Source organism: Oncorhynchus mykiss, chromosome 5 (assembly GCF_013265735.2).
Source record: "Oncorhynchus mykiss isolate Arlee chromosome 5, USDA_OmykA_1.1, whole genome shotgun sequence".
NCBI classification, from domain to species: Eukaryota; Metazoa; Chordata; class Actinopteri; order Salmoniformes; family Salmonidae; genus Oncorhynchus; species Oncorhynchus mykiss.
The window spans coordinates 5672260-5699170 of NC_048569.1; the positions used below are offsets into that span (position 1 = coordinate 5672260).

General features: G+C 43.7%; 1 protein-coding gene across 1 annotated transcript in view; it reads left to right on the forward strand.

Annotated features, from left to right (window-relative positions):
* Nucleotides 1–389: 389 nt before the first annotated feature.
* Nucleotides 390–26911, forward strand: part of LOC110522836 (methyl-CpG-binding domain protein 2) — an 88300-nt gene continuing 61778 nt past the window's right edge. The window contains exons 1-2 of the mRNA XM_036976655.1: nucleotides 390–848; nucleotides 8411–8570. Coding sequence (XP_036832550.1) covers nucleotides 733–848; nucleotides 8411–8570 — 276 coding nt within the window. The 5' untranslated portion in view covers nucleotides 390–732. The remainder of the gene's footprint in view (nucleotides 849–8410; nucleotides 8571–26911) is intronic.

Here is a 26911-nt window from a genome sequence, read left to right on the forward strand (position 1 = left end):
ACATCACAGCCATGGCTATAAGGGCTCCAGCTTTTGTAAAGTTAACGTCAAAAAATGAGATTTTGTTTAGCCTTTTTCAGCCTACTGCGTAAATTCTCCTAACCTCTCACGCAAATTCTCCATAACCTACTGCGCAAATTCTCCATAACCTACTGCGCAAATTCTCCATAACCTACTGCGCAAATTATCCATAACCTACTGCGCAAATTCTCCTAACCTCTCACGCAAATTCTCCTAAAAACCTGACAAAAGCAGTATAACATCTCGTGAAAACCACCCCTAGTTACCGCTTTAGGGGAGGGGGGGTGTAACCGAGAAGTGACGGCAGTGTTCCGTGGAGGCGGGGCGTTGCTCTGAGAACGGTTGCCAAGCGCCGGGTCACTGTGTGGGAAGTGCTGAAATATCTGAACGTCACTGCCACCGCCGCCGCCTTTGGCCAAAGGAGATCTGCAGCTACTGGCGGGTCGTTCGCATTTTGGGATAGTTGAAGATCGAATTAGGAAACCTGTCAACAACAACAACCAAGGATTCAATATTTATATATATATCTACCCACTAGACAGGATTCAATAGCGGAAATAAAAGTTTTTCGCTCCGGTTTAGTTCAAACGCCTTTAGTTAGAGCTTCACTTTTAGATCGCCAAGTCAGGTGTATTTATTAAACACGTTGTAACGTATTTCTTTTGACTGAGTTGATTACAGCGATTGATGTGATTCCTAATTGTACACTAAATGGTTATGGAGAAGAAGAGGATGGATTGTCCCTCTCTGCCACCGGGCTGGAAGAAAGAAGAAGTGATCCGGAAGTCAGGGCTCAGTGCTGGCAAGAGTGATGTCTATTACTACAGGTAATGATCGAGCGTGATGTTAAACGACAATAATGTTACTTACTTTGCTTGATAAGTTCACAAGTTATCATAGCTGGTCTGATTTAGCTATCACAACTCCTTTCCAAATGGAAAAAAATAATAATAATAATTGTAGGCGAAAGCTTACAAGTTATCGATACCTTGAGTTTGGTCACCCACTTACGTTGGTTGCCACAATGTTGCTAATGCCAGCAGTGTGAACATTGTATCAATAACCCCCACATGTTACATTTTTTTTTTAAAGACGCCACAAGTTCATATCTAACTGTTTAGACTGTAGAGGGGAGTTTTTATTCACGACAACTCAGTAGTTATTTCTCATCATTATTTGGGTCACTTGGGAGATTCTTGACCATGTCTTATCATGTGACTGACTGATTGGAAATGCAGTGATCTTGTTTGCAATCTAGGCTGAACTATTGGAACACAGCCCTCTGTTTAAAGTACAGTATCTGTGAGTAATTCCTTGGCAATGTAGCCTTCCAGCATTGGTTCTTCTCAAATGCTCTGTGAAAGCCATGGTCTTTTGGAACCACTGGTGTCTAGACATTCAACTCTTCAAAGCTCAATGACAGTGCTGTAGGCCTTCACCTTCCACAGTAACTCATCCAGTGTTGCTATTAAAACTATCACCTAGTCAGACCATTACTCTGTTCCAGCTGTCTGATAGGTACTGTCTGATAGGTACTGTCTGATGGGGTACTGTCTGATGGGGTACTGTCTGATGGGGTACTGTCTGATGGGTACTGTCTGATGGGTACTGTCTGATGGGTACTGTCTGATGTATTAGAGATTTTAACCAACTTTATCTTGTCCATACTTCCACAATTTCTGACTTGGGAGACAACCAGTGTTTTCTAAACGTCCGTGTCTAGTTGCAGGGGGTTTGTTTTGAATCTAGAAAATGCGCCATTATTACATTTAAATACATGTTTTGCTCCATGAAGTAATACAACAATGTGTACGCCGCTATCTTGTCTATTTTGAAATATTTTCTCATCGATTGAGACTGGTGGGTGTCCCAAGTGCCGCATGTCATGATGCCGCTCAACCTTTCTCGAACAACGAGGGAAGATTTGAAATAGACGAGAGGATGGCCTAACCATTGTTGTATTACTTCATGGAGAAAAACAATTGTATTTAACAACTTAAAGAGTTTTCTAGATTCAGACAAACCCCCCTGATACGGACGTTCAGAAAACATTGGTTCTCTTCCAGGTCGGGAATCGAGGAACTGTGGACAAGATCAGGTTAGTTAAATTCTGTGATACACCAAACAGTACTGATCTAATCATTTGTATTTGTATGTATTATAGATCTCAATTCCTGGGGTCCAGCAAAATGAAGGCAGTTTAGCATTTTAAAAAAAAAACATTATAATATATTCACAACAGATTTCACAACACATTAAGTGTGTGCCCTCAGGCCCCTACTCCACCACTACCACATATCTACAACACAAAAATCCATGTGTGCGTGTGTGTATAGTTCGTATCTCATTGTGCGTTTATTTTCATGTGTCTGTGACGATGTGTGTGTCTCTTCACAGTCCCCGTTGTTCCATCAGGTGTATTTTTAACTGTTTATTCAATCTGATTCTACTGCTGCATCAGTTACCTGATGGGGAATAGAGTTCCATGTAGTCACGGCTCTATGTAGTACTGTGGAATAGAGTTCCATGTAGTCATGGCTCTATGTAGTACTGTGGAATAGAGTTCCATGTAGTCATGGCTCTATGTAGTACTGTGGAATAGAGTTCCATGTAGTCACGGCTCTATGTGGTACTGTGGAATAGAGTTCCATGTAGTCATGGCTCTATGTAGCACTGTTGAATAGAGTTCCATGTAGTCATGGCTCTATGTAGTACTGTGGAATAGAGTTCCATGTAGTCATGGCTCTATGTAGTACTGTGGAATAGAGTTCCATGTAGTCATGGCTCTATGTAGTACTGTGGAATAGAGTTCCATGTAGTCACGGCTCTATGTAGTACTGTGGAATAGAGTTCCATGTAGTCACGGCTCTATGTAGTACTGTGGAATAGAGTTCCATGTAGTCATGGCTCTATGTAGTACTGTGGAAAAGAGTTCCATGTAGTCATGGCTCTATGTAGTACTGTGGAATAGAGTTCCATGTAGTCATGGCTCTATGTAGTGCTGTGGAATAGAGTTCCATGTAGTCATGGCTCTATGTAGTACTGTGGAATAGAGTTCCATGTAGTCATGGCTCTATGTAGTACTGTGGAATAGAGTTCCATGTAGTCACGGCTCTATGTAGTACTGTGGAATAGAGTTCCATGTAGTCACGGCTCTATGTAGTACTGTGGAATAGAGTTCCATGTAGTCACGGCTCTATGTAGTACTGTGGAATAGAGTTCCATGTAGTCACGGCTCTATGTAGTACTGTGGAATAGAGTTCCATGTAGTCACGGCTCTATGTAGTACTGTGGAATAGAGTTCCATGTAGTCATGGCTCTATGTAGTACTGTGTGCATCCCATAGTCTGTTCTGGACTGAGACCTTTGGGGACATGTCTTGTGGGGTATGCATGGGTGTCTGAGCTGTGTGCCAGTATTTTAAACAGACGGCTCGATGGATTCAACATGTCAATACCTCTCACAAATACAAGTAGTGATGAAGTCTATCTCTTTTCCACTTTGAGCCAGGAGAGGTTGACATGCATATTGTTAATATTAGCTCTCTGTGTACATCCAGGGGCCAGCCGTGCTGCCCTGTTCTGAGCCAATTGCAATTTTCCAAAGTCCTTTTTTTTGTGGCACCTGACCACACGACTGAACAGTAGTCAAGGTGTGACAAAACTAGGGCCTGTAGGACCTGCCTTGTTGATAGTGTTGTTAAGAAGGTAGAAACTAGGGCCTGTAGGACCTGCCTTGTTGATAGTGCTGTTATTAAGAAGGTAGAGACTAGGGCCTGTAGGACCTGCCTTGTTGATAGTGCTGTTAAGAAAGTAGAAACTAGGGCCTGTAGGACCTGCCTTGTTGATAGTGTTGTTAAGAAGGTAGAAACTAGAGCCTGTAGGACCTGCCTTGTTGATAGTGCTGTTAAGAAGGTAGAAACTAGGGCCTGCAGGACCTGCCTTGTTGATAGTGCTGTTAAGAAGGTAGAAACTAGAGCCTGTAGGACCTGCCTTGTTGATAGTGTTGTTAAGAAGGTAGAAACTAGAGCCTGTAGGACCTGCCCTGTTGATAGTGCTGTTAAGAAGGTAGAAACTAGGGCCTGTAGGACCTGCCTTGTTGATAGTGCTGTTAAGAAGGTAGAAACTAGGGCCTGTAGGACCTGCCTTGTTGACTGACAGTGCTGTTGTTAAGAAGGTGGAGCAGCGCCTTATGGACATACTTCTCCCCATCTTAGCTACTGTTGTATCAATATGTTTTGACCATGACAGTTTACAATCCAGGGTTACTCCAAGCAGTTTAGTTCATCTCAACTTGCTCAATTTCCACATTATTTATTACAATATTTAGTTTCGGTTCAAGGTTTAGTGAATGATTTGTTCCAAATACAATGCTTTTAGTTTTTAAATTATTTAGCACTAATTTATTCCTTGCCACCCATTCTGAAACTAACTGCAGCTCTTTGTTAAGTGTTGCAGTCATTTCAGTCGCTGTAGTAGCTGACGTGTAATAGTGTTGAGTCATCCGCATACATAGACACACTTTATTCAAAGCCAGTGGCTTGTCATTAGTAAAGATTGAAAACAGTAAGCGGCATTGGGAGCTGCCTTGGGGAATTCCTGATTCTTCCTGGATTATGTTAGAGAGGATTCCATTAAAGAACACGGAACACCTTCTGTGTTCTGTTAGACAGGTAACTCTTTATCCACATTATAGCAGGGGCTGTAAAGCCATAACACGTACGTTTTTCCAGCAGCAGACTATGATCGATAATGTCAAAAGCTGCACTGAAGTCTAACAAAACAGCCCCCACAATCATTTTATTATCAATTTCTCTCAGCCAATCAGGGATTTGTGTAAGTGCTGTGCTTGTTGAATGTCCTTCCCTATAGGCGTGCTGAAAGTCTGTTATTATTATTTGTTATTACTGTAAAATAGCATTGTATCTGGTCAAACACAATTTTTTTCCAAAAGTTTCCAAAGGGTCGGTAACAGGCTTTATTATCCTTAGGTAGGGGAATAGCTTTTGCTTCCCTCCAGGCCTGAGGGCACACACTTTCTAGTAGTCTTAGATTGAAGATGTGGCAAATTAGGAGTGGCAATATCGTCCTCAATTACACTCAGTACTTGTCCATCCAAGTTGTCATACCCCTGTACCAATGGGTTTTTATAGACCATTTCAGAAGGACCATGCTGAAGGCTACATTACCAAGGACTTCCTCACAGACACTGTACTTTAGACCGAGGGCTGAGTTCCAAGTCGGGAATTGAGAATGTATTTAGGTTGGTTGGTAATTCTCTGTTGCTATACCAACCAGTAGCAAACCTGTAACAGCTAACGGAGCATCGCATTAGCCTGTTACAATCTGCTAGTTACATCTATTGGTGATCCAATGCAGGTTCCTCAATTCCAACTTGTTGCGGACTGTATATGTGTCGGTGTATGTTTGTGTGCGTTTGAGAGGATTCCAGATTCAAACAAATCGATACTATGAAAGTTAGCAACATTTGTGTGTTCTTGTGATCAATGAGTTTTCTTCCACCTGCGAAAATCAAAGAGAAACGTGGCTCATGCAATTCATTCTCCTCCCTTGAATCCCAATGAGTCAATTATCAGATTTATTTTCATTCTCCTCCCTTGAATCCCAATGAGTCAATTATCAGATTTATATTCATTCTCCTCCCTTGAATCCCAATGAGTCAATTATCAGATTTATATTAATTCTCCTCCCTTGGATCCCAATGAGTCAATTATCAGATTAAGAAACATTTTGTTCCAGGTAACATCTGTAATTATCAGAGCATAGACAATTTACAACATGCTAGGCCATGCATGCTTCCCTCATCCCCCTCCTCAGCTCAGTGTTTTTGAAGGCAAAGCCCTCTGGGCTCGGCTAGCGCCTCTGCAGTGTGACTACGGCTGCCTTGCATCCTGGGACCAATAGGCCAATGAGCCTGTCTGTGTATGTACTCTACACCCAAGCCTCTCCCCCTCTCTCCACTTGGTGAAAAACATGCTTCATTCGTATTTAAATGGTGTGATCCCAGCAGCATGTGATGAGTGTGTGCCGTGGGGTCACCGTCCAGTCACCCCAGACATCCCATTCACCCTGGCCATCTGTCCAGTCACCCCAGACATCCCATTCACCCTGGCCATCCGTCCAGTCACCCTGGCCACCCGTCCAGTCGCCCTGGCCACCCGTCCAGTCGCCCTGGCCATCCGTCCAGTCGCCCTGGCCATCCGTCCAGTCGCCCTGGCCATCCGTCCAGTCGCCCTGGCCAGTCGCCCAGGCCACCCGTCCAGTCGCCCAGGCCACCCGTCCAGTCGCCCAGGCCACCCGTCCAGTCGCCCAGGCCACCCGTCCAGTCGCCCTGGCCACCCGTCCAGTCGCCCTGGCCACCCGTCCAGTCGCCCTGGCCACCCGTCCAGTCGCCCTGGCCACCCGTCCAGTCGCCCTGGCCACCCGTCCAGTCGCCCTGGCCACCCGTCCAGTCGCCCTGGCCACCCGTCCAGTCGCCCTGACCACCCGTCCAGTCGCCCTGGCCATCTGTCCAGTCGCCCTGGCCATCCGTCCAGTCACCCTGGCCATCCGTCCAGTCACCCAGGCCATCCGTCCAGTCACCCTGGCCATCCGTCCAGTCACCTTGGCCATCCGTCCAGTCACATCCAGTCACCCTGGCCATCCGTCCAGTCACCCTGGCCACCTGTCCAGTCACCCGGACCACCCGTCCAGTCACCCCGGCCACCCGTCCAGTCACCCCGGCCACCCGTCCAGTCACCCCGGCCACCCGTCCAGTCACCCCGGCCACCCGTCCAGTCACCCCGGCCACCCGTCCAGTCACCCCGGCCATCCGTCCAGGCCCTACCACTCCACTACCCCATTTCACTCAGACTCAGCTCTCCAGGCATTTTGTAGGGTAATAAAGACGCTCTCCATTTTATTCTCCACTAACATTTTGTTCTTCAATAAGAAAGGCTTGTTTTCTGTTTTGCTATGGCATGCCCTAATGAACACGACCCAGGAGAAGGAGATGGGAGTAACTGTCTGCTTGATGGGTCTGGCCAGGGATATGTTTTCTGTTTTGCTATGGCATGCCCTAATGAACACGACCCAGGAGAAGGAGATGGGAGTAACTGTCTGCTTGATGGGTTTGGCCAGGGATATATTTTCTGTTTTGCTATGGCATGCCCTAATGAACACGACCCAGGAGAAGGAGATGGGAGTAACTGTCTGCTTGATGGGTTTGGCCAGGGATATGTTTTCTGGGTTGTGATGCCATTGATCCTCTGCCACATAAGATGGTCCTCGCTGCTGCCTTTAAATGTTTCCTCCAGCCTGAGAACTAGTCAAGTGTTTCTTGGGAGAATTGAATTTAGCCTAAGTACATGTGGCAACTTGCAAGTGTTACTTATGTTGACAACCCCACTTCCATGACATAATGAGACTGGCAGCTCTGCTATTAATACAACCCCACTACCATGACATAATGAGACTGGCAGCTCTGCTATTAATACAGCCCCACTACCATGACATAATGAGACTGGCAGCTCTGCTATTAATACAGCCCCACTACCATGACATAATGAGACTGGCAGCTCTGCTATTAATACAACCCCACTACCATGACATAATGAGACTGGCAGCTCTGCTATTAATACAGCCCCACTACCATGACATAATGAGACTGGCAGCTCTGCTATTAATACAGCCCCACTACCATGACATAATGAGACTGGCTGCTCTGCTATTAATACAGCCCCACTACCATGACATAATGAGACTGGCAGGTCTGCTATTAATACAGCCCCACTACCATGACATAATGAGACTGGCAGCTCTGCTATTAATACAGCCCCGCTACCCTGACATAATGAGACTGGCAGCTCTGCTATTAATACAGCCCCGCTACCCTGACATAATGAGACTGGCAGCTCTGCTATTAATACAGCCCCACTACCATGACATAATGAGACTGGCAGCTCTGCTATTAATATAGCCCCACTACCATGACATAATGAGACTGGCAGCTCTGCTATTAATACAGCCCCACTACCATGACATAATGAGACTGGCAGCTCTGCTATTAATACAGCCCCACTACCATGACATAATGAGACTGGCAGCTCTGCTATTAATACAGCCCCACTACCATGACATAATGAGACTGGCAGCTCTGCTATTAATATAGCCCCACTACCATGCCATAATGAGACTGGCAGCTCTGCTATTAATACACTTTGCTGGCTTTGGTAACATTGTGAAATACATGAGCTACCCTGGTCTCTGTAGAACGTTCCTCTCTTGAACGATTGATGCTTTTGAACCTCAACACTAGGTACAGTACACCTGTCAGAACTGTTTGTTAACTAACACTGTTGTTGTTGTTGTCTTTCCTCTTCACCCCTCAGTCCCAAAGGGAAGAAGTTCCGGAGCAAACCCCAGCTGTCCCGTTACCTAGGCAACACGGTGGACCTGGGATGTTTTGACTTCCGAACGGGCAAGATGATGCCCGGCAAGATGCAGAAGAACAAACAGAGGCTACGGAATGAGAACCTCACCATCAACAAGGTACAGGTTAGCTTAGGCTACATGTCGGGGTTCTTCAGATGCCGTTCACTCCGTTCTTCCTAATGGCCTCCTAATTTATTTACTTTTAGTGGACATTTGAGCAGGGAGTCCTATTGAGACCGTTCTATTCTCAGCCCCTTTGCTATCAGTGGTTTTCTTCCCAATTATCTCCAAAACTCTCAAAGTGTGCACTTGTTCACTTCCCCTTGGACAGGAAGTGCCTGGGAAAAGGAATATAGTGGGAATGTCCTCTCTAGCCCATGCCTCTACCAATCCAATGCTTTTAGATTTGTGGGAAGTAGCCAATGAGTGTACACTTCAGGAGAAAGGGGATATGATTGCCTGTGGGTTTCTCCCCTCCATGTAGCACAGTAGCTGACCTCTCACCTGCCCTGTCGCCTACCTGTTAGAATGACCCATCTGTTGAATTCAGTAGCTGACTGTCCTCTCCTCTCACCTGCTCTGTCTACTAGCTGGCTGTACTGTGGTTTAGTGTGGTGTCTACTAGCTGGCTGTGGTTTAGTGTGGTGTCTACTAGCTGTACTGGGGTTTAGTGTGGTGTCTACTAGCTGTACTGTGGTTTAGTGTGGTGTCTACTAGCTGGCTGTACTGTGGTTTAGTGTGGTGTCTACTGGCTGTACTGTGGTTTAGTGTGGTGTCTACTAGCTGACTGTCCTCTCTTCTCACCTGCCCTGTCTACTAGCTGGCTGTACTGTGGTTTACTGTGGTGTCTACTAGCTGGCTGTACTGTGGTTTAGTGTGGTGTCTACTAGCTGGCTGTACTGTGGTTTAGTGTGGTGTCTACTGGCTGTACTGGGGTTTAGTGTGGTGTCTACTAGCTGACTGTCCTCTCCTCTCACCTGCCTTGTCTACTAGCTGGCTGCACTGTGGTTTACTGTGGTGTCTACTGGCTGTACTGGGGTTTAGTGTGGTGTCTACTAGCTGTACTGGGGTTTAGTGTGGTGTCTACTAGCTGACTGTCCTCTCTTCTCACCTGCCCTGTCTACTAGCTGGCTGTACTGGGGTTTAGTGTGGTGTCTACTGGCTGTACTGTGGTTTAGTGTGGTGTCTACTGGCTGGCTGTACTGTGGTTTAGTGTGGTGTCTACTAGCTGTACTGGGGTTTAGTGTGGTGTCTACTAGCTGACTGTCCTCTCCTCTCACCTGCCCTGTCTACTAGCTGGCTGTACTGTGGTTTACTGTGGTGTCTACTAGCTGGCTGTACTGTGGTTTAGTGTGGTGTCTACTGGCTGGCTGTACTGTGGTTTAGTGTGGTGTCTACTAGCTGTACTGTGGTTTAGTGTGGTGTCTACTAGCTGTACTGGGGTTTAGTGTGGTGTCTACTAGCTGACTGTCCTCTCCTCTCACCTGCCCTGTCTACTAGCTGGCTGTACTGTGGTTTACTGTGGTGTCTACTGGCTGTACTGGGGTTTAGTGTGGTGTCTACTAGCTGTACTGGGGTTTAGTGTGGTGTCTACTAGCTGGCTGTACTGGGGTTTAGTGTGGTGTCTACTAGCTGTACTGTGGTTTAGTGTGGTGTCTACTGGCTGGCTGTACTGGGGTTTAGTGTGGTGTCTACTAGCTGTACTGGGGTTTAGTGTGGTGTCTACTAGCTGACTGTCCTCTCTTCTCACCTGCCTTGTCTACTAGCTGGCTGTACTGGGGTTTAGTGTGGTGTCTACTAGCTGACTGTCCTCTCCTCTCACCTGCTCTGTCTACTAGCTGGCTGTACTGTGGTTTAGTGTGGTGTCTACTGGCTGTACTGTGGTTTAGTGTGGTGTCTACTAGCTGTACTGGGGTTTAGTGTGGTGTCTACTAGCTGACTGTCCTCTCTTCTCACCTGCCCTGTCTACTAGCTGGCTGTACTGGGGTTTAGTGTGGTGTCTACTGGCTGTACTGTGGTTTAGTGTGGTGTCTACTGGCTGTACTGGGGTTTAGTGTGGTGTCTACTAGCTGTACTGTGGTTTAGTGTGGTGTCTACTAGTTGTACTGTGGTTTAGTGTGGTGTCTACTAGCTGTACTGTGGTTTAGTGTGGTGTCTACTAGCTGTCCTGGGGTTTAGTGTGGTGTCTACTAGTTGTACTGTGGTTTAGTGTGGTGTCTACTAGCTGTACTGTGGTTTAGTGTGGTGTCTACTAGCTGTACTGTCCCAACACACTGGAGGTCCCCAGAATCTCTAGGTGTTGGAACCTCCGGTCTAGACTGTACTGGAGGCCAACAAGACATGGATCCATGACCTCATTACAGCACAAAACAGAAAATAAGTGATTCATAGCTGTTAGTTGTAGTTTTTCCAACACAAGTGATGTAACATTGCAGATCTGCTCCCCAGTCTTCTCCACCTGGCCTCTCCCTCTCCTCTTCCCCCTCTTCCTCCTCAACCTTCTCCTCTTCTACCTCCTCTACCTCTTCCTCCCCTACCTCCTCTTCTAACTTGTCCTCTATCTCTTCCTCTTCATCTTCCTCCTCTACCTCCTCCACTTCCTCCTCCTCTAAACTACCTCCTCTTCATCATCTCCTCTACCTCCTCCTCCTCCGCTTCCTCCTTCTTCCTCCTCACCTTCTTCCTCCTCCTCTACCTCTCATCATCCCTCGTCCTCTTCCTCCTCCTCTACCTCTCCTCCTCTTCCTCCTTCTCCTCCTCCTCCACCTCCTCTTCCTTCTTCTCCTCTTCTTCGATGTTGAATTGTCCTAGACCCATTGGGTCATCGAGGTCCTTGGCTAAGAAATAAACACGTAATTCTGTAGATTAGTACAGACTAAATATGCACAAATACTAATTAAATGACATTTGGCTAACTGTGTGGTGTATTATACAGCCTGTCAATATGAAGCCACTTTGGGTCCCTATAGAGTACTGGTGATGCACACTTGGCCTTATTCTTCCGTCCTCTCTGTTCCTCTCTGCTCTCCTCTCTGTTCCTCTCTGCTCTCCTCTCTGTTCCTCTCTGCTCTCCTCTCTGTTCCTCTGCTCTCCTCTCTGTTCCTCTCTGCTCTCCTCTCTGTTCCTCTCTGCTCTCCTCTCTGTTCCTCTCTGCTCTCCTCTCTGTTCCTCTCTGCTCTCCTCTCTGTTCCTCTGCTCTCCTCTCTGTTCCTCTCTGCTCTCCTCTCTGTTCCTCTCTGCTCTCCTCTCTGTTCTTCTCTGCTCTCCTCTCTGTTCCTCTCTGCTCTCCTCTCTGTTCCTCTCTGCTCTCCTCTCTGTTCCTCTCTGCTCTCCTCTCTGTTCCTCTCTGCTCTCCTCTCTGTTCCTCTCTGCTCTCCTCTCTGTTCCTCTCTGCTCTCCTCTCTGCTCTCCTCTCTGTTCCTCTCTGCTCTCCTCTCTGTTCCTCTCTGCTCTCCTCTCTGTTCCTCTCTGCTCTCCTCTCTGTTCTTCTCTGCTCTCCTCTCTGTTCCTCTCTGCTCTCCTCTCTGTTCCTCTCTGCTCTCCTCTCTGTTCCTCTCAGCTCTCCTCTCTGTTCCTCTCTGCTCTCCTCTCTGTTCCTCTCTGCTCTCCTCTCTGTTCCTCTCTGCTCTCCTCTCTGTTCCTCTCTGCTCTCCTCTCTGTTCTCCTCTCTGTTCTCCTCCTGGCTCTCTCCTCTCCCAGCATTCTGCCTCTTCTCTGTCTAGTAAAGTAAACCATGCACTTGTTATTAAAAACGATAGCTTAAGTTTTTTAAAGAGTTCGCTAACTAAAAAAAAGTTTAATTTGAATTCAGGCTGATTTGACGTTAGCTAGCTACGATAGCTGACACTCTCGTCCCTGTTCCCCTTTTCTCTTTCGCTACAGAGGCTGGAAATATTTCAACAAACTCATCTGGAGAAAAAATAAAAAATATATGTAAATCGAAGATGTATCTGTCTTGTTTCCACTTGACGCAGTTCCAAACTAACTAGCTAGCTAACTAGCCTAACTAGCTAGCCAACTAGCCTAAATATCCTATCAGAATTGTGTTTCTTGACCTGCAGGCTGCCTGCCTCGGCTCACAGAGATAAATAACCCATCAGAACTGCGTTGTACCAAGACAGATTATATATTTACCAAGAAAAGCGAATGTGCTTTGTTGAACTTTATTGAAACTATGTTTGGTAGAAATCGGATGTTTCTTTTGGTGTGGCGGCAATGACTCTGCCGTGGTGCAGCGAAATGACCAGCCCTACTGTACATCTTACTGTAGAAATGACCCGGCCTACTGTACATCTTACTGTAGAAATGACCCGGCCTACTGTACATCTTACTGTAGAAATGACCCGGCCTACTGTACATCTTACTGTAGAAATGACCCGGCCTACTGTACATCTTACTGTAGAAATGACCCGGCCTACTGTACATCTTACTGTAGAAATGACAGGCCTACTGTACATCTTACTGTAGAAATGACCCGGCCTACTGTACATCTTACTGTAGAAATGACCAGGCCTACTGTACATCTTACTGTAGAAATGACCCGGCCTACTGTACATCTTACTGTAGAAATTATTGTTAAAAACAAGTCTAGGTTGGAACCGTTGCTGTTACAAGTAATCATTTGTTTTCTGAACTGGAATAAACTGATTGAAGCAAGAGGTTTTTTGAGACAAACACTCTCACACAGTTCTGGGTTGTTCATCTACAACAGGAACAGGAAGTGGTCTCCTGCATGACTGAGAAAGCAGGAGATGTTCTGATCCAGTTTGGTACCACATACTTATGCAAGACAGGGTTCTGAAGTACAGAAACGGTCTCAATGCTGAGCATGACCTCAGTGTTACACTGCCAAAAAATACTGAGCCCAGAATAGACATGCGTGTTGAAAACTTCAACCAGCCACACACACCTCTCATTAGGACTGTGTGCGTGTTTTCTGGGCTACATCTGTGTGATGTAATCAATCAGTTTATTCCAGTTAAGAATTTTTTTAAATGCAACAGTTCCAACCGAGACTCTCTAACAACCAATACACACACTCTACCAACCTATACACACTCTCTACCAACCTATACACACTCTCTATCAACCTATACACACTCTCTATCAACCTATACACACTCTCTATCAACCTATACACACTCTCTACCAATCTATACACACTCTCTACCAACCTATACACACTCTACCAACCTATACACACTCTCTACCAACCAATACACACTCTCTACCAACCTATACACACACTCTACCAACCTATACACACACTCTACCAACCTATACACACACTCTACCAACCTATACACACACTCTACCAACCTATACACACACTCTACCAACCTATACACACACTCTACCAACCTATACACACACTCTACCAACCTATACACACTCTCTACCAACCTATACACACTCTCTACCAACCTATACACACTCTCTACCAACCTATACACACTCTCTACCAACCTATACACACTCTCTACCAACCTATACACACTCTCTACCAACCTATACACACTCTCTACCAACCTATACACACTCTCTACCAACCTATACACACTCTCTACCAACCTATACACACTCTCTACCAACCTATACACACTCTCTACCAACCTATACACACTCTCTACCAACCTATACACACTCTCTACCAACCTATACACACTCTCTACCAACCTATACACACTCTCTACCAACCTATACACACTCTCTACCAACCTATACACACTCTCTACCAAACTATACACACTCTCTACCAACCTATACACACTCTCTACCAACCTATACACACTCTCTACCAACCTATACACACTCTCTACCAACCTATACACACTCTCTACCAACCTATACACACTCTCTACCAACTACCAACCTATACACACTCTTTACCAACCTATACACACACTCTACCAACCTACACACTCTATCAACCTATACACACTCTACCAACCTATACACACTCTCTACCAACCTATACACACTCTCTACCAACCTATACACACTCTCTATCAACCTATACACACTCTCTATCAACCTATACACACTCTCTATCAACCTATACACACTCTCTATCAACCTATACACACTCTCTATCAACCTATACACACTCTCTATCAACCTATACACACTCTCTATCAACCAATACACACTCTCTATCAACCTATACACACTCTCTATCAACCTATACACACTCTCTATCAACCTATACACACTCTCTATCAACCTATACACACTCTCTATCAACCTATACACACTCTCTATCAACCTATACACACTCTCTATCAACCTATACACACTCTCTATCAACCTATACACACTCTCTACCAACCTATACACACTCTCTACCAACCTATACACACTCTCTACCAACCTATACACACTCTCTACCAACTACCAACCTATACACACTCTCTACCAACCTATGGATGAACCAGGGTGTTATATTTCTACCTCTGAGGGAGAGGATGGACCAGGGTGGTATATTTCTACCTCTGAGGGAGAGGAAGGACCAGGGTGGTATATTTCTACCTCTGAGGGAGAGGAAGGACCAGGGTGGTATATTTCTACCTTTGAGGGAGAGGAAGGACCAGGGTGGTATATTTCTACCTCTGAGGGAGAGGATGGACCAGGGTGGTATATTTCTACCTCTGAGGGAGAGGATGGACCAAGGTGGTATATTTCTACCTCTGAGGGAGAGGATGGACCAGGGTGGTATATTTCTACCTCTGAGGGAGAGGAAGGACCAGGGTGGTATATTTCTACCTCTGAGGGAGAGGAAGGACCAGGGTGGTATATTTCTACCTCTGAGGGAGAGGAAGGACCAGGGTGGTATATTTCTACCTCTGAGGGAGAGGAAGGACCAGGGTGGTATATTTCTACCTCTGAGGAAGAGGATGGACCAGGGTGGTATATTTCTACCTCTGAGGAAGAGGATGGACCAGGGTGGTATATTTCTACCTCTGAGGGAGAGGATGGACCAGGGTGGTATTCATTTGACACGAAACGGAAGAAAACTGGTTCCATACAGAGATAGACTATCTGAACTTGAGCCAATGAGTAACTCTGATTTCCATGAAAAGGTTTTGCTACGGTGTGCCCTAATGAAAACGACTCAGTAGACGGGTCTAGGAGGAACAGGGGCTGTGTGGGCGTCTCCTCTCTCTCTCTCTCTCTCTCTCCCCCTGTCTCTCTCTCCCCCTGTCTCTCTCTCTCCCCCTGTCTCTCTCTGTCTCTCTTTCTCTCTCTCACCCTGTCTCTCTCTCTCTCTCTCCCCCTGTCTCTCTCTCTCTCTCTCTCTCTCTCTCCCCCTGTCTCTCTCTCTCTCTCTCGTCATTCCTTTGAGGACATTCAGCCACTAGAACATTCTTTGAGATGTGTGTCATCATGCTGAATTGGCAGACCCTCACTGCCTGTGTACTTTACCAAAGACAGAGGTTTATGAGCGGTTGTCCGCGGTAACAAGACCCAAACCTCAGACTTGAGAGTTGAGTCAAAAGATGGAAGAACAAAATCAAACCCTTGTCTGTGTCGCAAGACAAATGCCCACTGGGTGTTAACATGGTAACAGAGAGGGGGGAGGTGTTAACATGGTAACAGAGAGGGGGGGGTGTTAACATGGTAACAGAGAGGGGGGGGGTGTTAACATGGTAACAGAGAGGGGGGGGGGTGTTAACATGGTAACAGAGAGGGGGGGGGGGGTGTTAACATGGTAACAGAGAGAGGGGGGGGGTGTTAACATGGTAACAGAGAGGGGGGGGGGTGTTAACATGGTAACAGAGAGGGTGGGGGTGTTAACATGGTAACAGAGAGGAGGGGAGGTGTTAACATGGTAACAGAGAGGGGGGGGGGTGTTAACATGGTAACAGAGAGGGGGGGGGTGTTAACATGGTAACAGAGAGGGGGGGGGGGTGTTAACATGGTAACAGAGAGGGGGGGGTGTTAACATGGTAACAGAGAGGGGGGGGTGTTAACATGGTAACAGAGGGGGGGGGGTGTTAACATGGTAACAGAGAGGGGGGGGGGTGTTAACATGGTAACAGAGACTGTGTTCTGTCGCAAGACTAATGCCTGCTGTAACTAATGGACATTAAAGTTGTATTGTCTCAGTAACTAATGGACATTAAAGTTGTATTGTCTCAGTAACTAATGGACATTAAAGTTGTATTGTCTCAGTAACTAATGGACATTAATGTTGTATTGTCTCAGTAACTAATGGACATTAATGTTGTATTGTCTTAGTAACTAATGGACATTAAAGTTGTATTGTCTCAGTAACTAATGGACATTAAAGTTGTATTGTCTCAGTAACTAATGGACATTAAAGTTGTATTGTCTCAGTAACTAATGGACATTAAAGTTGTATTGTCTCAGTAACTAATGGACATTAAAGTTGTATTGTCTCAGTAACTAATGGACATTAAAGTTGTATTGTCTCAGTAACTAATGGACATTAATGTTGTATTGTCTCAGTAACTAATGGACATTAATGTTGTATTGTCTCAGTAACTAATGGACATTAAAGTTGTATTGTCTCAGTAACTAATGGACATTAAAGTTGTATTGTCTCAGTAACTAATGGACATTAAAGTTGTATTGTCTCAGTAACTAATGGACATTAAAGTTGTATTGTCTCAGTAACTAATGGACATTAAAGTTGTATTGTCTCAGTAACTAATGGACATTAAAGTTGTATTGTCTCAGTAACTAATGGACATTAAAGTTGTATTGTATTGTCTCTGTAACTAATGAACATTAAAGTTGTATTGGATTGTCTCTGTAACTAATGGACATTAAAGTTGTATTGTATTGTCTCAGTAACTAATGGACATTAAAGTTGTATTGTCTCTGTAACTAATGGACATTAAAGTTGTATTGTCTCAGTAACTAATGGACATTAAAGTTGTATTGTCTCAGTAACTAATGGACATTAAAGTTGTATTGTCTCTGTAACTAATGGACATTAATGTTGTATTGTCTCAGTAACTAATGGACATTAATGTTGTATTGTCTCAGTAACTAATGGACATTAAAGTTGTATTGTCTCTGTAACTAATGAACATTAAAGTTGTATTGTTGTCTCTAACTAATGAACATTAAAGTTGTATTGTCTCTGTAACTAATGGACATTAATGTTGTATTGTCTCAGTAACTAATGGACATTAAAGTTGTATTGTCTCTAACTAATGAACATTAAAGTTGTATTGTCTCAGTAACTAATGGACATTTAAGTTGTATTGTTGTCTCAGTAACTAATGGACATTAAAGTTGTATTGTCTCAGTAACTAATGGACATTAAAGTTGTATTGGATTGTCTCTGTAACTAATGAACATTAAAGTTGTATTGTATTGTCTCAGTAACTAATGAACATTAAAGTTGTATTGTCTCTGTAACTAATGGACATTAAAGTTGTATTGTTGTCTCAGTAACTAATGAACATTAATGTTGTATTGTCTCAGTAACTAATGAACATTAAAGTTGTATTGTCTCTAACTAATGAACATTAAAGTTGTATTGTCTCAGTAACTAATGGACATTAAAGTTGTATTGTCTCTGTAACTAATGGACATTAATGTTGTATTGTCTCAGTAACTAATGGACATTAATGTTGTATTGTCTCAGTAACTAATGGACATTAAAGTTGTATTGTCTCTGTAACTAATGAACATTAAAGTTGTATTGTTGTCTCTAACTAATGAACATTAAAGTTGTATTGTCTCTGTAACTAATGGACATTAAAGTTGTATTGTCTCTAACTAATGAACATTAAAGTTGTATTGTCTCAGTAACTAATGGACATTAAAGTTGTATTGTTGTCTCTAACTAATGAACATTAAAGTTGTATTGTCTCAGTAACTAATGGACATTAAAGTTGTATTGTCTCTAACTAATGAACATTAAAGTTGTATTGTCTCAGTAACTAATGGACATTAAAGTTGTATTGTCTCAGTAACTAATGAACATTAAAGTTGTATTGTCTCTAACTAATGAACATTAAAGTTGTATTGTCTCAGTAACTAATGGACATTAAAGTTGTATTGGATTGTCTCTGTAACTAATGGACATTAAAGTTGTATTGTCTCAGTAACTAATGAACATTAATGTTGTATTGTCTCAGTAACTAATGAACATTAAAGTTGTATTGTCTCAGTAACTAATGGACATTAAAGTTGTATTGGATTGTCTCTGTAACTAATGAACATTAAAGCTGTATTGTCTCAGTAACTAATGGACATTTAAGTTGTATTGTCTCAGTAACTAATGGACATTAAAGTTGTATTGTCTCAGTAACTAATGGACATTAAAGTTGTATTGTTGTCTCAGTAACTAATGAACATTAATGTTGTATTGTCTCAGTAACTAATGGACATTAAAGTTGTATTGGATTGTCTCTGTAACTAATGAACATTAAAGTTGTATTGTATTGTCTCAGTAACTAATGAACATTAAAGTTGTATTGTCTCAGTAACTAATGGACATTAAAGTTGTATTGTTGTCTCAGTAACTAATGAACATTAATGTTGTATTGTCTCAGTAACTAATGAACATTAAAGTTGTATTGTTGTCTCAGTAACTAATGAACATTAATGTTGTATTGTCTCAGTAACTAATGGACATTAAAGTTGTATTGGATTGTCTCTGTAACTAATGGACATTAAAGTTGTATTGTCTCAGTAACTAATGGACATTAAAGTTGTATTGTTGTCTACTTGAATCTCTTTAAGTTGTAGAAGTTGTCCGGATGAAGGGCAGAGAGTGTTTTTCCTTCCAGATTCTAAGGCATTCCTGCGTTATGCTGCCTAACAACAGCTCTCTGTCATCACAGCATGGTCCTCCAGGCTCTGTTTTACCTTGAGCTCTTATTTAGGTCTTTATGGAAACGCAGAGGTTAGGGTGTACTTGGGGGGTGTTAACATGGTAACAGAGGGGGGGGGGGGGGGGGGGGGGGTGTTAACATGGTAACTGAGAGGGGGGAGGTGTTAACATGGTAACTGAGAGGGGGGGAGGTGTTAACATGGTAACTGAGAGGGGGGAGGTGTTAACATGGTAACTGAGAGGGGGGGAGGTGTTAACATGGTAACTGAGAGGGGGGGGGTGTTAACATGGTAACTGAGAGGGGGGAGGTGTTAACATGGTAACTGAGAGGGGGGGGGGTGTTAACATGGTAACAGTGCCTTGCGAAAGTATTCGGCCCCCTTGAACTTTGCACCTTTTGCCACATTTCAGGCTTCAAACATAAAGATATAAAACTGTATTTTTCTGTGAAGAATCAACAAGTGGGACACAATCATGAAATGGAACGACATTTATTGGATATTTCAAACTTTTTTAACAAATCGAAAACTGAAAAATTGGGCGTGCAAAGTTATTCAGCCCCCTTAAGTTAATACTTTGTAGCGCCACCTTTTGCTGCGATTACAGCTGTAAGTCGCTTGGGGTATGTCTCTATCAGTTTTGCACATCAAGAGACTGAAATGTTGTCCCATTCCTCCTTGCAAAACAGCTCGAGCTCAGTGAGGTTGGATGGAGAGCATTTGTCAACAGCAGTTTTCAGTTCTTTCCACAGATTCTCGATTGGATTCAGGTCTGGACTTCGACTTGGCCATTCTAACACCTGGATATGTTTATTTTTGAACCATTTGATTGTAGATTTTGCTTTATGTTTTGGATCATTGTCTTGTTGGAAGACAAATCTCCGTCCCAGTCTCAGGTCTTTTGCAGACTCCATCAGGTTTTCTTCCAGAATGGTCCTGTATTTGGCTCCATCCATCTTCCCATCAATTTTAACCATCTTCCCTGTCCCTGCTGAATAAAAGCAGGCCCAAACCATGATGCTGCCACCACCATGTTTGACAGTGGGGATGGTGTGTTCAGCTGTGTTGCTTTTACGCCAAACATAACATTTTGCTTGGGAAATCTTTTTGTATCCAAATCCGGCTTTAAACTTCTTCACAACAGTATCTCGGACTTGCCTGGTGTGTTCCTTGTTCTTCATGATGCTCTCTGCGCTTTTAACGGACCTCTGAGACTATCACAGTGCAGGTGCATTTATACGGAGACTTGATTACACACAGGTGGATTGTATTTATCATCATTAGTCATTTAGGTCAACATTGGATCATTCAGAGATCCTCACTGAACTTCTGGAGAGAGTTTGCTGCACTGAAAGTAAAGGGGCTGAATAATTTTGCACGCCCAATTTTTCAGTTTTTGATTTGTTAAAAAAGTTTGAAATATCCAATAAATGTCGTTCCACTTCATGATTGTGTCCCACTTGTTGTTGATTCTTCACAAAAAAATACAGTTTTATATCTTTATGTTTGAAGCCTGAAATGTGGCAAAAGGTCGCAAAGTTCAAGGGGGCCGAATACTTTCGCAAGGCACTGTATATAGAGGTGGTCTACAGGGTGTTGTGTATATATAGAGGTGGTCTACAGGGTGTTGTGTGTATATATATATATATATAGAGGTGGTGTACTGGGTGTTGTGTGTGTGTATATATATATATAGAGGTGGTGTACTGGGTGTTGTGTGTATATAGAGGTGGTGCACTGGGTGTTTGTATATATAGAGGTGGTGTACTGGGTGTTGTGTATATAGAGGTGGTGCACTGGGTGTTTGTGTATATAGAGGTGGTGTACTGGGTGTTGTGTATATAGAGGTGGTGCACTGGGTGTTTGTATATATAGTGGTGGTGTACTGGGTGTTGTGTATATAGAGGTGGTGTACTGGGTGTTTGTGTATATATAGAGGTGTTCTACAGGGTGTTGTGTGTGTATATATATATATATATATATATATATATATATATAGAGGTGGTGTACTGGGTGTTGTGTATATAGAGGTGTTGTACTGGGTGTTTGTATATATAGAGGTGGTGTACTGGGTGTTTGTATATATAGAGGTGGTGTACTGGGTGTTGTGTATATAGAGGTGTTGTACTGGGTGTTTGTATATATAGAGGTGGTGTACTGGGTGTTTGTATATATAGAGGTGGTGTACTGGGTGTTGTGTATATAGAGGTGGTGTACTGGGTGTTTGTATATATAGAGGTGGTGTACTGGGTGTTTGTATATATAGAGGTGGTGTACTGGGTGTTGTGTATATAGAGGTGGTGTACTGGGTGTTTGTATATATAGAGGTGGTGTACTGGGTGTTTGTATATAGAGGTGGTGTACTGGGTGTTTGTATATATAGAGGTGGTGTACTGGGTGTTTGTATATATAGAGGTGGTGTACTGGGTGTTGTGTATATAGAGGTGGTGTACTGGGTGTTGTGTATATAGAGGTGGTGTACTGGGTGTTTGTGTATATAGAGGTGGTCTATGATCTTCCTCTCTCAGTCCACGATGTCCCTCTCCCAGTCCACGATGCTCCTCTACCAGTTCACAATGCCTCCTTCCCAGTTCACGATGCTCCTCTCCCAGTCCATGATGCTCCTCTCCCAGTCCACGATGCCCCCTTCCCTGTCCACGATGCTCCTCTCCCAGTCCACAATGCTCCTCTCCCGGTCCACGATGCTCCTCCCCCAGTCCACGATGCTCTTCTCCCAGTCCATGTGACCTGAGATGCAGCTCGTCCCTGTGTACTAAGGAATAAACAGATCCTCGTCTCCAGTTAGGCCTGTGTGTGTCAGTGTGCCCTGAGCCGGTGTTGATTGGCTGACAGGAGTTGGTTTTAGCTTGGCCTCACTCTGCTCTGCTCTACTGCTCTCAACGTGTCATCGCTCGGGAGGAGTCCCCTCCCCCTCCCCCTCACCCTCACACTCCCATGTTGTGTTGCCAAACCACAGATCAGAGTTAACCTATCAACTGCCGCTCCGCAGACTGCTACACACACACACACACACACACACACACACACACACACACACACACAGCCATGTGAGTGAGCGCCTCAATAAGCAGCCTCACTCAACCATCCGTCTACTTTGAATGTTGTCTGTCTGTCAGCCTCACAAGTTGTCTGTCTTTCAGCCTCACGAGTTATCTGTCTGTCTGCCTCACTAGTTGTATGTCTGCCTCACAAGTTGTTTGAATCGCAAACTCGTTTTCGGCCTGCTGTCCATTGACCTGTAGAAGCAAACGGTCACTGACCATAGTGTTGATAGTTTCTATAGAAACGGTCACTGACTATAGTGTTGATAGTTTCTATAGAAACGGTCACTGTCTTCAGTGTTGATAGTTTCTATAGAAACGGTCACTGACCATAGTGTTGATAGTTTCTATAGAAACGGTCACTGACTTCAGTGTTCATAGTTTCTATAGAAACGGTCACTGACTATAGTGTTGATAGTTTCTGTAGAAACGGTCACTGACCTTAGTGTTGATAGTTTCTATAGAAACGGTCACTGACCTTAGTGTTGATAGTTTCTATAGAAACGGTCACTGACTATAGTGTTGATAGTTTCTGTAGAAACGGTCACTGACCTTAGTGTTGATAGTTTCTGTAGAAACGGTCACTGACCATAGTGTTGATAGTTTCTATAGAAACGGTCACTGACCATAGTGTTGATAGTTTCTATAGAAACGGTCACTGACTATAGTGTTGATAGTTTCTGTAGAAACGGTCACTGACCATAGTGTTGATAGTTTCTGTAGAAACGGTCACTGACCTTAGTGTTGATAGTTTCTGTAGAAACGGTCACTGACCTTAGTGTTGATAGTTTCTGTAGAAACGGTCACTGACTTCAGTGTTGATAGTTTCTGTAGAAACGGCCACTGACTTCAGTGTTGATAGTTTCTGTAGAAACGGTCACTGACTTCAGTGTTGATAGTTTCTATAGAAACGGTCACTGACTTCAGTGTTGATAGTTTCTATAGAAACGGTCACTGACTTCAGTGTTGATAGTTTCTATAGAAACGGTCACTGACTATAGTGTTGATAGTTTCTGTAGAAACGGTCACTGACCATAGTGTTGATAGTTTCTGTAGAAACGGTCACTGACCATAGTGTTGATAGTTTCTGTAGAAACGGTCACTGACCTTAGTGTTGATAGTTTCTGTAGAAACGGTCACTGACCATAGTGTTGATAGTTTCTGTAGAAACGGTCACTGACCTTAGTGTTGATAGTTTCTGTAGAAACGGTCACTGACCTTAGTGTTGATAGTTTCTGTAGAAACGGTCACTGACCTTAGTGTTGATAGTTTCTGTAGAAACGGTCACTGACCTTAGTGTTGATAGTTTCTGTAGAAATGGTCACTGACTATAGTGTTGATAGTTTCTGTAGAAACGGTCACTGACCATAGTGTTGATAGTTTCTATAGAAACGGTCACTGACCATAGTGTTGATAGTTTCTGTAGAAACGGTCACTGACTTCAGTGTTGATAGTTTCTATAGAAACGGTCACTGACCTTAGTGTTGATAGTTTCTATAGAAACGGTCACTGACCATAGTGTTGATAGTTTCTGTAGAAACGGTCACTGACTTCAGTGTTGATAGTTTCTGTAGAAACGGTCACTGACCATAGTGTTGATAGTTTCTATAGAAACGGTCACTGACCATAGTGTTGATAGTTTCTATAGAAACGGTCACTGACCATAGTGTTGATAGTTTCTGTAGAAACGGTCACTGACTTCAGTGTTGATAGTTTCTATAGAAACGGTCACTGACCTTAGTGTTGATAGTTTCTGTAGAAACGGTCACTGACCTTAGTGTTGATAGTTTCTGTAGAAACGGTCACTGACCTTAGTGTTGATAGTTTCTGTAGAAACGGTCACTGACTTCAGTGTTGATAGTTTCTATAGAAACGGTCACTGACCATAGTGTTGATAGTTTCTGTAGAAACGGTCACTGACCATAGTGTTGATAGTTTCTATAGAAACGGTCACTGACCTTAGTGTTGATAGTTTCTATAGAAACGGTCACTGACCATAGTGTTGATAGTTTCTGTAGAAACGGTCACTGACCTTAGTGTTGATAGTTTCTGTAGAAACGGTCACTGACCTTAGTGTTGATAGTTTCTGTAGAAACGGTCACTGACCTTAGTGTTGATAGTTTCTGTAGAAACGGTCACTGACCTTAGTGTTGATAGTTTCTGTAGAAACGGTCACTGACCATAGTGTTGATAGTTTCTGTAGAAACGGTCACTGACCTTAGTGTTGATAGTTTCTGTAGAAACGGTCACTGACCTTAGTGTTGATAGTTTCTGTAGAAACGGTCACTGACCTTAGTGTTGATAGTTTCTGTAGAAACGGTCACTGACCTTAGTGTTGATAGTTTCTGTAGAAACGGTCACTGACCTTAGTGTTGATAGTTTCTGATTCAGCGGTTTTGCAAGGCGTTTTCTGTTTACTTATGCTTTTGTTTATGACACTTCTGATTGGCTCAGTCGTTTCTTGCCACACAGTGATCACTGTAATAAAGGTCATTAGGAACCTGATCAAACCAGTGTAACGTTATGCCCTGTGCTGGCAAGAGGTAGACTAAATCACAGCTTACCTTCTTGGTTTGGGTACTGCAGTTCAGACAATGGTTTTCCTACACAAGACGAGATCTCATGCGCGGGGCATGAGATGAGGGGCACTGGCTGTGGGAGTGGCTGTGGCTGTGGGAGTTCTACTGAATGTGTTTAACACGTTCAGCTGTAAAAAGAGGAGCGCACGAGAAAAAGAGGAGCGCACGAGAAAAAGAGGAGCGCACGAGAAAAAGAGGAGCGCACGAGAAAAATAAGAGCGCACGAGTGCCCAAAGCAGGGGGATGAGGGGCGGTGGAGGGGTGGCAAACTATTAAAAGGAGAGTTCGGCTACCCAGACTATTTGCATTGTGTGCCTTCCCCCAACCCCTCTTTTACGCTGCTGCTACTCTCTGTTTAGCTTATATGCATAGTCACTTTAACTATACTTTCATGTACATACTACCTCAATTGGCCTGACCAACCAGTGCTCCTGCACATTGGCTAACCGGGCTATCTGCACTCACTACTTACTGTATATAGCCTCTACTCTATATAGCCTCTCTACTATATATAGCCTCTCTACTGTATATACAGTGCCTTGCGAAAGTATTCGGCCCCCTTGAACTTTGCGACCTTTTGCCACATTTCAGGCTTCAAACATAAAGATATAAAACTGTATTTTTTTGTGAAGAATCAACAACAAGTGGGACACAATCATGAAGTGGAACGACATTTATTGGATATTTCAAACTTTTTTAACAAATCAAAAACTGAAAAATTGGGCGTGCAAAATTATTCAGCCCCCTTAAGTTAATACTTTGTAGCGCCACCTTTTGCTGCGATTACAGCTGTAAGTCGCTTGGGGTATGTCTCTATCAGTTTTGCACATCGAGAGACTGACATTTTTTCCCATTCCTCCTTGCAAAACAGCTCGAGCTCAGTGAGATTGGATGGAGAGCATTTGTGAACAGCAGTTTTCAGTTCTTTCCACAGATTCTCGATTGGATTCAGGTCTGGACTTCGACTTGGCCATTCTAACACCTGGATATGTTCATTTTTGAACCATTCCATTGTAGATTTTGCTTTATGTTTTGGATCATTGTCTTGTTGGAAGACAAATCTCCGTCCCAGTCTCAGGTCTTTTGCAGACTCCATCAGGTTTTCTTCCAGAATGGTCCTGTATTTGGCTCCATCCATCTTCCCATCAATTTTAACCATCTTCCCTGTCCCTGCTGAAGAAAAGCAGGCCCAAACCATGATGCTGCCACCACCATGTTTGACAGTGGGGATGGTGAGTTCAGCTGTGTTGCTTTTACGCCAAACATAACGTTTTGCATTGTTGCCAAAAAGTTACATTTTGGTTTCATCTGACCAGAGCACCTTCTTCCACATGTTTGGTGTCTCTCCCAGGTGGCTTGTGGCAAACTTTAAACAACACTTTTTTATGGATATCTTTAAGAAATGGCTTTCTTCTTGCCACTCTTCCATAAAGGCCAGATTTGTGCAATATACGACTGATTGTTGTCCTATGGACAGAGTCTCCCACCTCAGCTGTAGATCTCTGCAGTTCAACCAGAGTGATCATGGGCCTCTTGGCTGCATCTCTGATCAGTCTTCTCCTTGTATGAGCTGAAAGTTTAGAGGGACGGCCAGGTCTTGGTAGATTTGCAGTGGTCTGATACTCCTTCCATTTCAATATTATCGCTTGCACAGTGCTCCTTGGGATGTTTAAAGCTTGGGAAATCTTTTTGTATCCAAATCCGGCTTTAAACTTCTTCACAACAGTATCTCGGACCTGCCTGGTGTGTTCCTTGTTCTTCATGATGCTCTCTGCGCTTTTGACGGACCTCTGAGACTATCACAGTGCAGGTGCATTTATACGGAGACTTGATTACACACAGGTGGATTGTATTTATCCTCATTAGTCATTTAGGTCAACATTGGATCATTCAGAGATCCTCACTGAACTTCTGGAGAGAGTTTGCTGCACTGAAAGTAAAGGGGCTGAATAATTTTGCACGCCCAATTTTTCAGTTTTTGATTTGTTAAAAAAGTTTGAAATAT